The following is a 13,852-nucleotide window of genomic DNA, read 5'->3' on the forward strand; positions in this document are numbered from 1 at the left end:
CCATGTCTGGGCAAAGTGGTTTCAGATGTGCATCAACACAAAAGTGGCTGCATAATTTGGATCCGAATCCACATGCAGTAAAATGTGAGACTACAGCTACTAGGTAGTCTTGTGCTGTTTGCATTTTGTACTGAGTGAATACAACTCCAACCCTATGCAAAAGCACATTTTACAAGTGCCCAGGCAATCTGAGACTCCTGGAACTTTATAAGCTTACATTTGAGGTTTTTTTAATGTCATTTGTTGTTAATGAAATGTTGATCAGGTGAGATGAAGTAAGGTGGGAGGAGGTTTGTGTGGAGGATATACACCACCACAGACCTGTTTGGAAAAATGGCCTGTTTTTGTGCTGTATGTAATTACATAGAATGTTACCACACTCTCAAAGGTTACATTTAGCCACCAGGGAAGCAGAGAAGACCAATGCCTATGGTATAAGTGCAGCCCAATGTGTTTTGCTTATCAATCTGTTTCAACCAAGCCTGATATAGCCATGTTGGGAAACAGAAAAGTGCAGAGCTTTGTATGGGTGCCATTTAGGGAAGACCAATACAGTGTAAGTGGGAGAACCGTTTTGATTTCATTTGTGACTCATATATGTATACATAGTAACCCAATGATATGCAGTCAGTGAAGAATATTTCCATGGTGAAGGCTCCCACCACCTCTGTCCCACCCCCATCCCATCCTACGGATTTCCTAATGTGACAGCCTGTTATGTTTCAGTAATTATATCACTCTTCAGAACTTAAAAACAATTGTCTACATTAAGATAGATTCTTGATTGTACCATACATGCCAGGTAAGCATCTGTGTGTAAAACCAATAGTATTTATTTTTAACCATCTGTGTTCTTAGTGTTATTAGAACATTGCTATAAGGTTTTAACACTTAGCAAAAGGTCTTAATGTCCCTTGAAGGGCATACATATAAATGTTTAAAGCTTTTTAACTAACTTTTTTAGAAAAAAAGTATTTGTTGCAAATATGCTTATATGATAGAATTACAGCAGCTTGTTTCATGCTACAATCCTAAGTATCGTGCTTGCCTTTATTGCACAAATCCAACAATAAACTAGCTTTTTCTTCAAAGTGATGAATCCTAAAGGATAACTTGTTTTACAGTCTTTAATTTCTTTGCAAAAGAATAAACATTCTCATCTCATTAGTTGAATATTGGCTGTTCTGTTTTAAATTGTGAGTTTATTTTAGTCTTATAGGGCCCCAATGTAAACAACCTCACGGGGTATATTTTCTCCTACATTAAAATAAAATGTAAACTAATGTTTAATTAGTATCTCTCAAAACATGTTAGAAATCTAATCTTCCAAAAGCTGCAGGGAAAGGAATCAGAAAGATACAAGATAGCTGAAAAAATCCTAATAATTTTAATAACTGAATCATGAGATAAGGAACTGTTTTATGAACAGAAATTGATAATTGTGTATGATTTTACAAAGTTCCTTGTGTTCTTTTAATGGCATCATATTTGTAGAACAGATAGTTAAATGGCCTGAGTTGATCTTATTTAATTTACCGTAATTTACAGAAATCTTGATTACAACATAATCTTTATACAACCTAAAAAATATGCAATTAAAAATGATTCAGAATCTTATCAAGATGAGATAAATTTATCAATAAGATGCAGTTAGTGCTTGTTTTGTCTTGTTTAAGTTATGAGTACTGGAAGACCCATTTTTCCAACCACATTCTTTCCTTTCACACAACACCTGCAGAAATCATTTTCTGTCAGTGTCTACGTGTGAACATACTACCATGGGGGATTCAGATGTGCTAAAGAGCATTTGTAAACTATGAAATTTACACTGGTTATATTTTAGATTCTGATGCAAAATCACTGTCGGCTTCCAATATGGTTAAAACTGTTCATCCACCTTATTTTTCTTACATTTTCCTGATGAAGTACTTTGAATTCCATGTTCATTCACTACTTCTGATTCATATATGTGTGTTACAGCTTATCAGACGTATTGCTCTTACAATATTGCTAATACCAAATATGTTTACCTGTACTCATCAGTCATCAAATATTAAGCCTTTTCTATGTGAGTGATTGATACAGAATATTGATGTCCTAAATCTTATGTTTGTTATAAATATAATCGTACCCAATGGAAATATTTTAAGATGCATTGAAGTCTATTACAATAACACACAAACTGGCATTGTAGGAACCATCCAGCTCTTTTTTAAGCTTTTGAAATAAAAACATAAAATGTTGGGAAAACACTGCAAATCCATCAGCATCTGAAATGAGAAAAGAGCAGTGACACATCTTTATCTCTAGTGCAATTACCGCGGTATTGCACTTATATTGCATCAGATTTTAACGTAAAAATGCTGCCTACAAAATGGAAGGTACTAGATGATCAGCAATGTCATGAAACAGTCAGATAGACAGCTTGGTAAGTGTATTGGAATACTGAATGAGAATGTCAATGACCGATCAATGAGAAATAATCCAGAATTATTTGTCTGAAATTGCAAACAAATTTGTCATGACAAGTAAATAATGTGAACTTATTTTAAGAAATCATGAGATATATGTTAATTTGATATAAGCTTTGGATATATTGTATAATAAACTAACACTATCAAATTATTTTCTAGTGGTATACTTATGTATATGATTTACGAAAGTAACTCAGGAACATTTAATAGCTTCATAATGACAATGTTAGCCAACTTTGAGGATTGCTTTCTCATTGCTGCAGCAAGATCAAATAAATTATGATTTTTAAAATTAATTCTCAAAATTTTTTTTTAATTCTTTGTTTCGGTGCATTTCTGTAATGTTATTTTGCATTATTCATCCTTGGAAATAGACAAAAAATAATTTTCAGATGTTGTATGATCCAAAAAAAGGAGTGGATTTCAGAAGCTGAGAATGATCTGCAGTGTCATTTTTCTAACGAGATTTACCTTTTGCGATGTTAAAGTTTGTGATGTGTTAACGTGATAACAGCAAATTGCATCAAAAAAGGGTAGCTATAAAATGTTTCTAAAAGGAATATGTTGCATGTTTGTTTGTAACCTCTTGAAGCAATAATATGTACAAGCATACTAAATACATCACCTTGAAATTTAAAAAAATAACAGAAATCTGTTGGTTATCTTTGATATAGTAGTTTCCTTTTTGCAATGGAAGATTGAGTGTAGTGAAATTGTTATATACTAATATCTACATTTAAATATCTACACTTTGTATCCAAACCTAGTGATATCACTAAAGTGCATAAAATGCTATATATGCTACAGCAGCATGATGTATGATATTTAATACGCAATTTCTTCCTGTTAACAAAATAACCTTGATGATTAACATCTTTCATTTATTCCACTTAGTACTCATGCCAGTGTTTTGACATTATTAACAGAAGTTTTGTTTCCATACTCTGAATAAATTTCAAACCAAGATGTTTACACATTTTGCGACAAACACAATCTACTAACTTAAGTTACTTATTTTAAAAACTACTAACATATATAGCTTACATTCAGTACAGTGATAATTGCACCCTTAACTTATGTTAAATATATAAGTGCACACTTAACTTACACTGAGTATATTGATTTAAATATTGCGTAATTACAGAGAGGTAATTTTAACATAGACTATTTTCAATAAATTAACATGCTGTCAGAAACTGTTTCAAATCCTTGCTTGAACATTTTTCAAATTAAATGAATAATGAGAATATGACAAAATGGTATTAAACTACAATTATTTCCTTTTCCCTCAGTAGGCCAGTCAGCCTAACCTCAGTGGTGGGAAAATTATTGGAAAAAATTCTGAGGCACAAGATAAATTTTAATTTGGAAAGACACTGGTTAATCAAGGACAGTCAGCATGGATTTGTTAAGGGAAGGTCGTGTCTGACTAATATAAAAGCAAAATACTGCGGATTGCAGGAATCTGAAATAAAAGCAGAGAATGCTGGAAATCTCAACGGGTCAGTCAGCATCTGTAGAAAGAAAAACAAAATTAATGTTTCGGGTCAACAACCTTTCGTCAGAACTCCCTTTGTCGGAGCTGGTCATTACTCTGCCGTTCACACCCAAGCTACCTTTTTCTCACTTCTGTCATTACCATTTCAATTCGGCCCATCATCCCTTTTGTGTCTCTAATCTCTCCTGTCTTCCACCCTATCACAGACCGTCCCTTTTGTTCTTTCTTCCCCTCCCACTTTCAGTGCTTAAGAATGTGCTCTTTTCAAACATTCGGCAGTTCTGAAGAAGGGTCGTCGACCCGAAAGGTTAACTCTGTTTTTCTCACCACAGATGCTGCCTGACCTGCTGAGATTTCCAGCATTCTCTGTTTTTATGTCGTGTCTGACTAACTTGATTGAATTTTTTGAGGAGGTAACAAGGAAGGACTATGAGGGGAGTGCGTTTGATGAGGTGTATATGGATTTTAGCCAGGCTTTTGATAAGGTCCCACATGACCGATTGATCACGAAAATAAAGCCCATGGGATCCAAGGCAAAGTGGCAAGTTGGATCCAACATTTTCTCAGAGGCAGGAAGCAAAGGGTAATGGTTGATGGGTGTTTTTGTGACTGGAACCCTGTTTCCAGTGGGGTTCCGCAGGACTCAGTACTAGATCCCCTGCTTTTTGTGGTATATATCAATGATTTAGACTTTAATGTAGGAGTATGATTAAGAAGTTTGCAGATAATACAAAAATTGATGGTGTGGTTGATAATGAAGAAGAAAGCTGTAGATTGCAGGAAGATATCAATGAACTGGTCAGGTGGGCAGAACAGTGGCAAATGGAATTTAATCTGGACAAGTGTGAGATAATGCATTTGGGGAGGGCTAACAAGGCAAGGGAATACACATTAAGTGGTAGGACACTGAAAAGTGTAGAGGAACAAAGGGATCTTGGAATGCATGTCCACAGATCCCAAAAGGTAGCAGGCCAGGTAGATAAGGTGGTTAAGAAGGCATATGGAATACTCTCCTTTATTAGCCAAGGCACAAACTACAAGAGCAGGGAGGTTATGCTTGAACTGTATAAACCACTAGTTAGGCCACAGCTAGAGTACTGCGTGCAGTTCTGGTCATCACATTACAGGAAAAATTTAATTGCGCTGGAAAGGGTATAGAGGAGATTTACGAGGATGTTGCCTGGACTGGAGAACTGTAGCTATGAGCAAAGATTGGATAGGCTGGGTTTGTTTTCTTTGGAACAGATGAGACTAAGGGGAGACTTTATTTGAGGTGTATAACATTATATGGGGCCTCGATAGAGTGGATAGGAAGGACCTATTTCCCGTAGCAGAGAGGTCAACAACCGGGGGGACAGATTTAAAGTTATTGGTAGGAGGTTTAGAGAGGATTTGAGGGGTATTTTTTTCACTCTGAGGGTGGTAGGGGTGTGGAACTCACTGCCTAAAAGGGTGGTAGAGGCAGAAACCCCTACCACATTTAAAAAGTACTTTGATGTGCACTTGATGTGCCGTAACCTACAAGGCTACGGGCCAAGAGCTGGAAAGTGGGATTAGGCAGAATAGTTCTTTGTCGGCCGTTGCGGACACGATGGGCCGAAATGGCCTCCTTCCGTGCTGTAAATTTCTATGACCCACTGTGATCTCCGACCCCCAGCGATCTCCCCAAGCACCCCAAGCGGGCAAACAAAAAAATTAGAGGGAACATTGAGACGCAAGATCAAGATGGGTGACGGTGATGCCATGGCTGCCCTAGAATGGACCTCGGCTGAGGAGCAAGATAATCAGCAGCAGCAACATCCTGCAATGGAGGGACCTGCAGGTGGTGAGCAGAGATGGGCAAGCTTGCAGGAGACACGCCCCACATAACAATATGTACAGACAGAGGGTCAGCTTCCTTGGCCTCTTGGGAGAGCAGTGCTTCTGGAGGCTGAGGTTGTCGTGTTAGGTGGTGGCAGACATCTGCAGCCTCTTAGAAGTCGTCTTGCTCCCTGCTGGACATGTTGGCCATGCATTATCAGTGGCTGTAAAAGCAACCACTGCCCTCAACTTTTTTGCCTCCGAATCCTTCCAGGGCAGTACCGGAAACATATCCAGGATCTCACAATTGACTGCACATAAATTCACTGGTCAGAATGAGCGGGCACTCGGGTTTGCGTCTCTGGCTGGCTTCCCACAGCTACAGGGTGTCATCGACTGCACACATGTAGCAATCCATGAACCTCCAGATCAACCAGGTGTATTTGTAAACAACAAGGGATTCCATTCAGTGTTCAGCTCGTATGCAACCACAAGACAAGGTCCGTGTGCTAGTTTCCTGGAGAGCTGCCATGATGCTTTCATCCTGCGACAGTCCAAGCTCCCCGACCTCTTTGGATCTGCAAAGCAGACACAAGGGGCGGCTGCTCGGACACAACAGCAACCCTCTTCAAACTTGGCTGATGACGCCAGTGAGGAACCCCACCAATGAAGCCCAAAAGCGTTACAACAACAGCGATATGATCATATGATGTGTCATTGAGCAAGCAATCGGGATGGTCAGGTGCCTGGACAAATTTAGCCTGCTGCAATCCGTCAGTACTCACCAACCAGGGGCTCTAGGATGATTGTGATGTGCTGCACTCTGCCCAACATTGCGCAGCAGTGTGGATTGGAGCTGCAAGAGGAACAAGGCGCTGAACACACATCGTCTGCTGATGAATCCAATGAAGAGGAGGAGGAGTAGGAGGTGAAGATGGCAGCCCCAATGCAGCACTAGACGCTCTCATTGCTGCCCGTGATGCCAGGGATTCCCTTACAGCTGTAAGGTTCAGTTAGTCACTACCAGTTAGACTGATGTAACAATCACATCCAATAGCCAGTCTCTTCCACCTTCTTCCGACCCCCACCCCCCCCAGCACTCCCATTGACATAGAGCAGTCCTGCAACCAACCATCCACCCATTGCACATTCCCCCCCCCCCCCCCCATTGGTCCCCATCAATTCTCATCTTCCTATGCATCAACAAGCAAATGAAAAGGCGTGTTGCCGCCCAGCAACCAAGGTTGCGCAAAGTAATAAACTACATGTGACTACTTTTAAACATCAGAAACTTAGCAAAGTAACATTTTGCCAAACACCCATGTGCATACCCTTGTTGAACTACATAGCTTTACTCTTACTTTTCCAACTGCTCCTATATAGTGCAACCCCTGTAGCTTTAGGAGAGGTAGAGGCAGGATGTTCAGGTCCCTGCTCTGACTGTTGAAATGCTCTTGGCTAATGACTTCTCGGTGTTGGAGCCTGCGAGGACGCCACCAAAGACTGTTCCACCTCCATCTGTGCAGGGGCCAACCCAGCCATTGAAAGAGGAGACAGCATGTCGGATACTGACTGAAAGAAGTAGTGGGAATGCTTTGAGTGGAGTTTTCACTTTCATGTCCTCTTTTGCCAGCATGCCTGTCATGGGCCAGCCGAGCTTCACTCCGACCACTCTGCTGGAGAGCAGCTTGGTATAGATCAGTGACGTGCTGTAAGGCCAAGGCTAAGGTGTCTGTCATCCTATTTAAGGTGCCTCACATGTTGGCAGCCAGAGTCTGCACGATCATCGTCAAGGCCTGCATGGACTCGTGCCATTGTACTCACCTTTCCTGACCTGGTTAAATCATTAAAGTGCTTCCTGCAGTGAGTCGAGCAGCACAACATAATGCTCCTGGCTCCTGACTTCCTCAACCACCTCCAACTAGGCCGCCTTTGTTGGAGCAGTAAGTTTCTTCCTCTCATTGCTGGGGGAAAGTAGCTATCTCCTACTCCTCACTACACCCAACAGTGCATCAATGGATGCATCATTAAATCTTGGTGCTGCCCGTGACCATCCTGAATCCATTACAGCACTACTCCTTCACTTTGCTGCAACTCCCAACTCCTCCAAATTCTATCCTTGGATTAGCCCTTTAAATGCTCCAGTTGAGGTTGCGTCCTATGGTTCCACACCTCGCCCGCTGTCATGAATTCGACATTGAAATACCAGAACCAACACGCTGAAACCTCTTCCAGGTTTTGCACCTGATATCACCCCCACCCCACCCACCCGCACTCTGAACATGCCTCAGAGTTATCAGTTGCACAAGTAGTAGAATTTTAGGTCCAACCTCTTTACTTCATATTTTTGTGTTAGAGGTAGAAATCAGGTGTGGAGAAAAAAAATTGCCCATAGGTTATGCCTCATCACATCTCTCAAACATCTGCGTACAAAGAATTGCAGCACCTGTCTTGCATATTGCAAGATCCCACAAATGACTAAGTGAACAGTTCGTTTGTTTTTGCTGGTGTTGGTTGAGCAAGTTTCCACTCTATTTGCTCAGTCAGGACCTAGTGTATCTGTGCCTGCCAGTATGCCGATTGTTGAGACCTCCAATCATGAGCCCTACCAGTGAGGTCCAGGTCAGAGAAGAGCCTGGACCCTAAAGACGGAGCAATTTATTTTATTTTTTTTTGCTGATTAGTCACCTTACTAATGTCACTGAAAAGGTCATGGGTGAGATCAGGAGAAGGAGGCAGAGGTGGGCTCTTCCCATAGTGGTGCATCCACCCACCTCATCATCGGCGGTCCCACGAACGAGGATGACTTGCTTCCACGCGTTCACAGGTGTTTCGATGAAGGACCCGATGTTCCAGTCTTGAACTCCAATTGAGGGGGTGGAAGATGCCTGTGCATGAATTTTTTTAACGTGTGATGACCGTTGCACACCAGCCACCACATGGCCTTGGCAGCGCTAGGTCTTGGTCCAGTGGCAAAGATTAACCAAGATGACTGGAGACCTGCTCTGTTGCATGGACCTAGCGCGCACATATATCGCAGTGTGGGCTAGCCCGTGCTACCCCTGGGCCCTCGGCTCTTCTGGGCCCCGTACCCTCATCTGTCGTACCTCCGCCACAAACGTTCACTGCATCTCGCCACAAACACTCGCCGCTCATCCGCCCCGACCTTCCCACTCTTCTGTACCTGGGTCCTACTGCGTGCTAAATAGGTGTCCTCTCACTGAGCCAGCTCACTTTTGCAGGGTCAGCACTAGAAGACAATCCCAGCATTCTGAAGAATTTCAGGGCCAAAGTGCTGGGGGGAGAAATTAGCATCGTTTGCGCCTCCCAGGGGCGCAAACGGGGCCCGAATGATTTCTCTCACGGGACGTTAGTGGAGGCGCAGACCAGCAGCGCCCTGCTCCCGCAGGTAGCTTCCCAGGCCATTGCACCGGCGACGATGACATCAACACGTTTTTGCCCTGCAGCGGAAATTCCTGTGAGGCCGCCGTGGGCGAAGTTCGCACCAATCACGAGGCGCAAATTAAAGGGGAGCTGCGTGGCGTCTTTTTTTTTTCAATGGCCGACTTATTGGTCGCAGCATTGAGTTGGTGATTTTGCGAGGTCTGTGCCGCCATGTTGTAACCCAGCACTCCACTTCTGTGATGCGCTGCTGCCTTGACTGTTGTGTAGGGAAATCATCACCTACCTTGCATATAGCAAGATCTGACAAATGATGAAGTGGTGGTCCCTTGCCCAATTGCAGAGCTTGCAGCATGCCCTCCCCTTTAACGGTAAGGGAGGACTATGTTCTCCCGTTAGTGCTATGTGGCGCTCTGCGTAGCACTGGAAAATTCCCGCGCTTAGCGACCCGGTCCCACCCCTGAGTGGAAGTGGCGTGCCCGATATTGCGCTCCACTTCCCCTCAGGCGTGGTAACCCCAATTTCACGGCTGGGGCGAGACTTTTGCGCCGGGCGCAGGAAGTACCGCCTCACCTTGGTTACCGCCCCTAAATGGGATGTTAACGAATTTCGTCCACTTGATATTTTGGGACGAAGTAGTAACATTTCATAATGGCCTAGCATTTGCAGTCAATGTTGAAGCAAAGGCTTTCACTACTGGCTCCAAAGTAAGGTTCGAACAAACATCCCGCGATCTCTGTGTCGAGAATTTCGGGTTTTCCAATGCGTAATTGAAATCAACGCAAGTTAATGCGGATTCCCAGCGAAGAGCTGCTGTGACATCAATAAGCTGTCTAAGCAAAAAGTACGAATGCTGGAAATCTGAAATAAAAACAGAAAATGCTGGAAATACTCAGGAGGTCAGGCAGCATCTGTTGAGTGAGAAACAGAGTTAACGTTTCAGGTCGATGGCCCTTTGTCAGAACTGGAAAAATTTTGAGATGTAACAGGTTTTTAAGCAAGTGTCGGGGCAGGGAAAGGGGGAGTGGAGGAAAGAACTAAAGGCAAGGTCTGTGATGGGATGGAAGACAGGAGTGATTAAGAGACAAAAGGGATGATGGTGCAATACAAAGGAGATGTTAATGGGACAAGTTAAGAAACTAACGATGAGTCTAGATAGGGTGTGAATGGAAATGACAGAATCATCAATAGCTGCCATGAGAAAGAGAGAAAAAAAAAATAGGGGCAGGGGTTACGGTCTGAAATTGTTGAAACTCTATGTTGAAAACAGAAGGCTGTAAAATGCTTGGAAAGATGAGGTGCTGTTCCTTGAGCTTGCGTTGAGCTTCATTGGAACAGTATAAGAGGCTGAGGACAGAGAGATCAGAGTGGGAGTGGAGCGGAGAATTAAAGTGACAGGCGACCAGAAGCTCGGGATCACACTTACATAGAAACATAGAAAATAGGTGCAGGAGTAGGCCATTCGGCCCTTCGAGCCTGCACCACCATTCAGTAAGACCAAAACTGTTCAGACCATCTGCTCGGCTACCTTTGCCTCTTCCATTCCTTCCCCTAGCCCACCGGCCAAACTTCCTCTAAGGATCCCCCTTGTCCTAGCCCTGACATCACCTCATTCTCTAGTTTCTTTCCGATCTCTCCTCATGACCTTTCTGAGCTCATCCTATCTATGAGACCCACTTCTTGGAGGAAGGGACTGAGTTTAACGTAGCCAAATTTGCCGACGATACAAAGATGGGAGGAAAAGCAATGTGTGAGAAGGACACACAAAATCTGCAAAAGGACACAGACAGGCTAAGTGAGTGGGCAAAATTTGGCAGATGGTGTATAATGTTGGAAAGTGTGAGGTTATGCACTTTGGCAGAAAAAAATCAAAGAGCAAATTATTATTTAAATGGAGAAAGATTGCCAAATGCTGCATTACAGCGGGACCTGGGGGTACTTGTGCATGAAAAGTATGCAGGTACAGCAAGTGATCAGGAAGGCAAATGGAATCTTGGCCTTTATTGCAAAGGGGATGGAGTATAAAAGCAGCGAAGTCTTGCTACAGTTGTACAGGGTATTGGTGAGGCCACACCTGGAATACTGCGTGCAGTTTTGGTTTCCATATTTACGAAAGGATATACTTGCTTTGGAGGCAGTTCAGAGAAGGTTCACAAGGTTGATTCCAGAGATGAGGGGGTTAACTTATGAGGAAAGGTTGAGTAGGTTGGGCCTCTACTCATTGGAATTCAGAAGAATGAGAGGTGATCTTATCAAAACGTATAAGATTGAGGGGGCTTGACAAGGTGGATGCAGAGAGGATGTTTCCACTGATGGGGGAGATTAGAACTAGGGGGCATGATCTTTGAATAAGGAGCCGCCCATTTAAAGCTGAGATGAGGAAAAATTTCTTCTCCGAGGGTTGTGGATCTGTGGAATTCGCTGCCTGAGAGCTGTGGAAGCTGGGACATTGAATAAATTTAAGACCGAAATAGACAGTTTCTTAAACAATAAGGGAATAAGGGGTTATGGAGAGCAGGCAGGGAAGTGGACCCGAGTCCATGATCGGATCAGCCATGATCGTATTAAATGGCGGAGCAGGCTTGAGGGGCCGTATGGCCTTCTCCTGCTCCTATTTCTTATATTCTTTTGTTCCTGCTCCCTTGATCCTATTCTCACCAAACTGCTGACCACCCAACTTCCTTTTCTGGCTCCCATATTAGCTGACATTGTTGTGGTTCACTCTCCTTAGCTACTGTCCCCCTCTCCCTCAAATCTGCCGTCATCACCCCTCTCCTTAGAAAACCAACCCTCGATCCCTTCGTCCTTGCAAACTATTGCCCATCTCCAACCTTCCTTTCCTTGCCAAAGCCTTTGAGCATGTAGTCGCCGCCCAAATCTGTGCCCATCTTTCCCGCAATTCTATGTTTGAATCCCTCCAATCCGGATTCCGTGCCTGCCACAGTACTGAAATGGCTCTTATCAAAGTCACAAATGGCATCCTTTGTGACTGAAACATAGGCAAACTATCCCCCCTCGTCGTTCTTGACTTGTTTGATGCCTTTGACACGTTTGACCACTCTATCCTTCTCCAACGCCTCTCCACTGTTGTCCAGCTGGGTGGGACTGCATTTGCCTGGTTCCATTCATACCTATCTGACCGAAGCTAGAGAATCACCTGCAACAGCTACTCTTGCTGCCCCCGCAACATTACCTTTGGTGTCCCCCAAGGATCTATCCTTGGTCCCATCCTATTTTTCATCTACATGTTGCCGCTTGGCGACATCATCCAAAAACACAGTGTCAGTTTCCACATGTACCACTTCTCTTGACCCCTCCACGGTCTCTAAATTGTCAGACTGCTCGTCCGACAACCAGTTCTGGATAAGCAGAAATTTTCTCCAACTGAATATTGGGAAGACCAAAGCCATTGTTTCGGGTCCCCGCCACAAATTCCATTCCCTCGCCACTGACTCCAACCCTCTCTCCAACTCCTGTCTGAAGCTGAACTAGACTTTCGCAACCTTGATGTCATACTTGACCCTGAAATGAGCTTTCGCCCACATATCCGCAGTATAACTAAGACCGCCTATTTCCACCTCCGTAACATCGCCCATCTCCGCCCTTGCCTCAGCTCATCCGCTGTTGAAACCCTCATCCATGTGTTTGTTATCACTAGACTCGACTATTCCAACGCACTCCTCCCACATTCTATCCTACATAAACTAGAGGCGATACAAAACTCAGCTGCCCGTGCCCTAACTTGCACTAAGTCAAGCTCACCCATCACCCCTGTGCTCACTGACCTACATTGACTTCCGGTTAAGCAACGCCTCGATTTCAAAATTCTCATCCTTATTTTCAAATCCCTCCATGGCCTTGCCCCTCCCTATCTCTGTAACCTCCTCCAGCCCCACAACAACCCCCCCCCCCCCGACCCCCAAGATGTCTGCGCTCCTCTAATTCTGCCCTCTTGAGCATCCCCTGATTATAATCGTTCAACCATTGGTGGCTTTGCCTTCTGTTGCCTAGGCCCCAAAACCTCTCCTTCCTCCTTCAAGACACTCCTTAAAATATACCTCTTTGAACAATCTTTTGGTCACCTGCACTAATTTCTACTTATGTGGCTCGGTGCCAAATTGTTTAATCTCTTAATGCTCCTGTGAAGTATCTTGGGACGTTTCACTACGTTAAAGCGCTATATAAATATAAGTTGTTGTTTTGTTTCTTAACTTGCCATTACCATCTCTTTTTGCCTTGCACCATCATCCCTTTTGTCTCTTAATCTCTTCTGCCTTCCACCCTATCACAGACCTTCCCTTTTCTTCTTTCCTCCCCTCCCCCTTTCTCTGCCTCTACACTTGCTTAAAAGCTGTTACATCGCTAACATTTACCAGTTGTGACGAAGGGTCATCGACTTGAAACGTTAACTCTGTTTCTCCCTCCACAGATGCTGCCTGACCTGCTGAGTATTTCCAGCATTTTCTGTTTTTATTTCAGCTGTCTAAGTAGCTAATCAAAACGCAGAATTCTCACAGTGAACTCGGAAATGGGTACACTCCTAAAATGCAATTTTTTAAAAAAAGTGCTAGAGAGAGCAAAACAAAGATTGGGGCTCGCACATGGGGTAAAAGCCAAATCTGAAATAAAGATGAAAAAACTTTTCAAAAAAATAATTTTTTTTTTTTTTTAAGTTCCT

At 43.4% G+C, this 13,852-nt stretch overlaps 1 protein-coding gene across 1 annotated transcript in view; it reads left to right on the plus strand.

The window, feature by feature from the left end:
* Positions 1 to 751: 751 nt before the first annotated feature.
* The window catches only part of cd247 (CD247 molecule), a 106,002-nt gene continuing 92,901 nt past the window's right edge, over positions 752 to 13,852 (plus strand). Inside the window, exon 1 of the mRNA XM_070892970.1 lies at positions 752 to 802. Within this exon, the coding sequence (XP_070749071.1) occupies positions 796 to 802 (7 nt within the window). The 5' untranslated portion in view covers positions 752 to 795. The remainder of the gene's footprint in view (positions 803 to 13,852) is intronic.

This window comes from Pristiophorus japonicus, chromosome 11, assembly GCF_044704955.1.
Source record: "Pristiophorus japonicus isolate sPriJap1 chromosome 11, sPriJap1.hap1, whole genome shotgun sequence".
Classification (NCBI taxonomy): Eukaryota; Metazoa; Chordata; class Chondrichthyes; family Pristiophoridae; genus Pristiophorus; species Pristiophorus japonicus.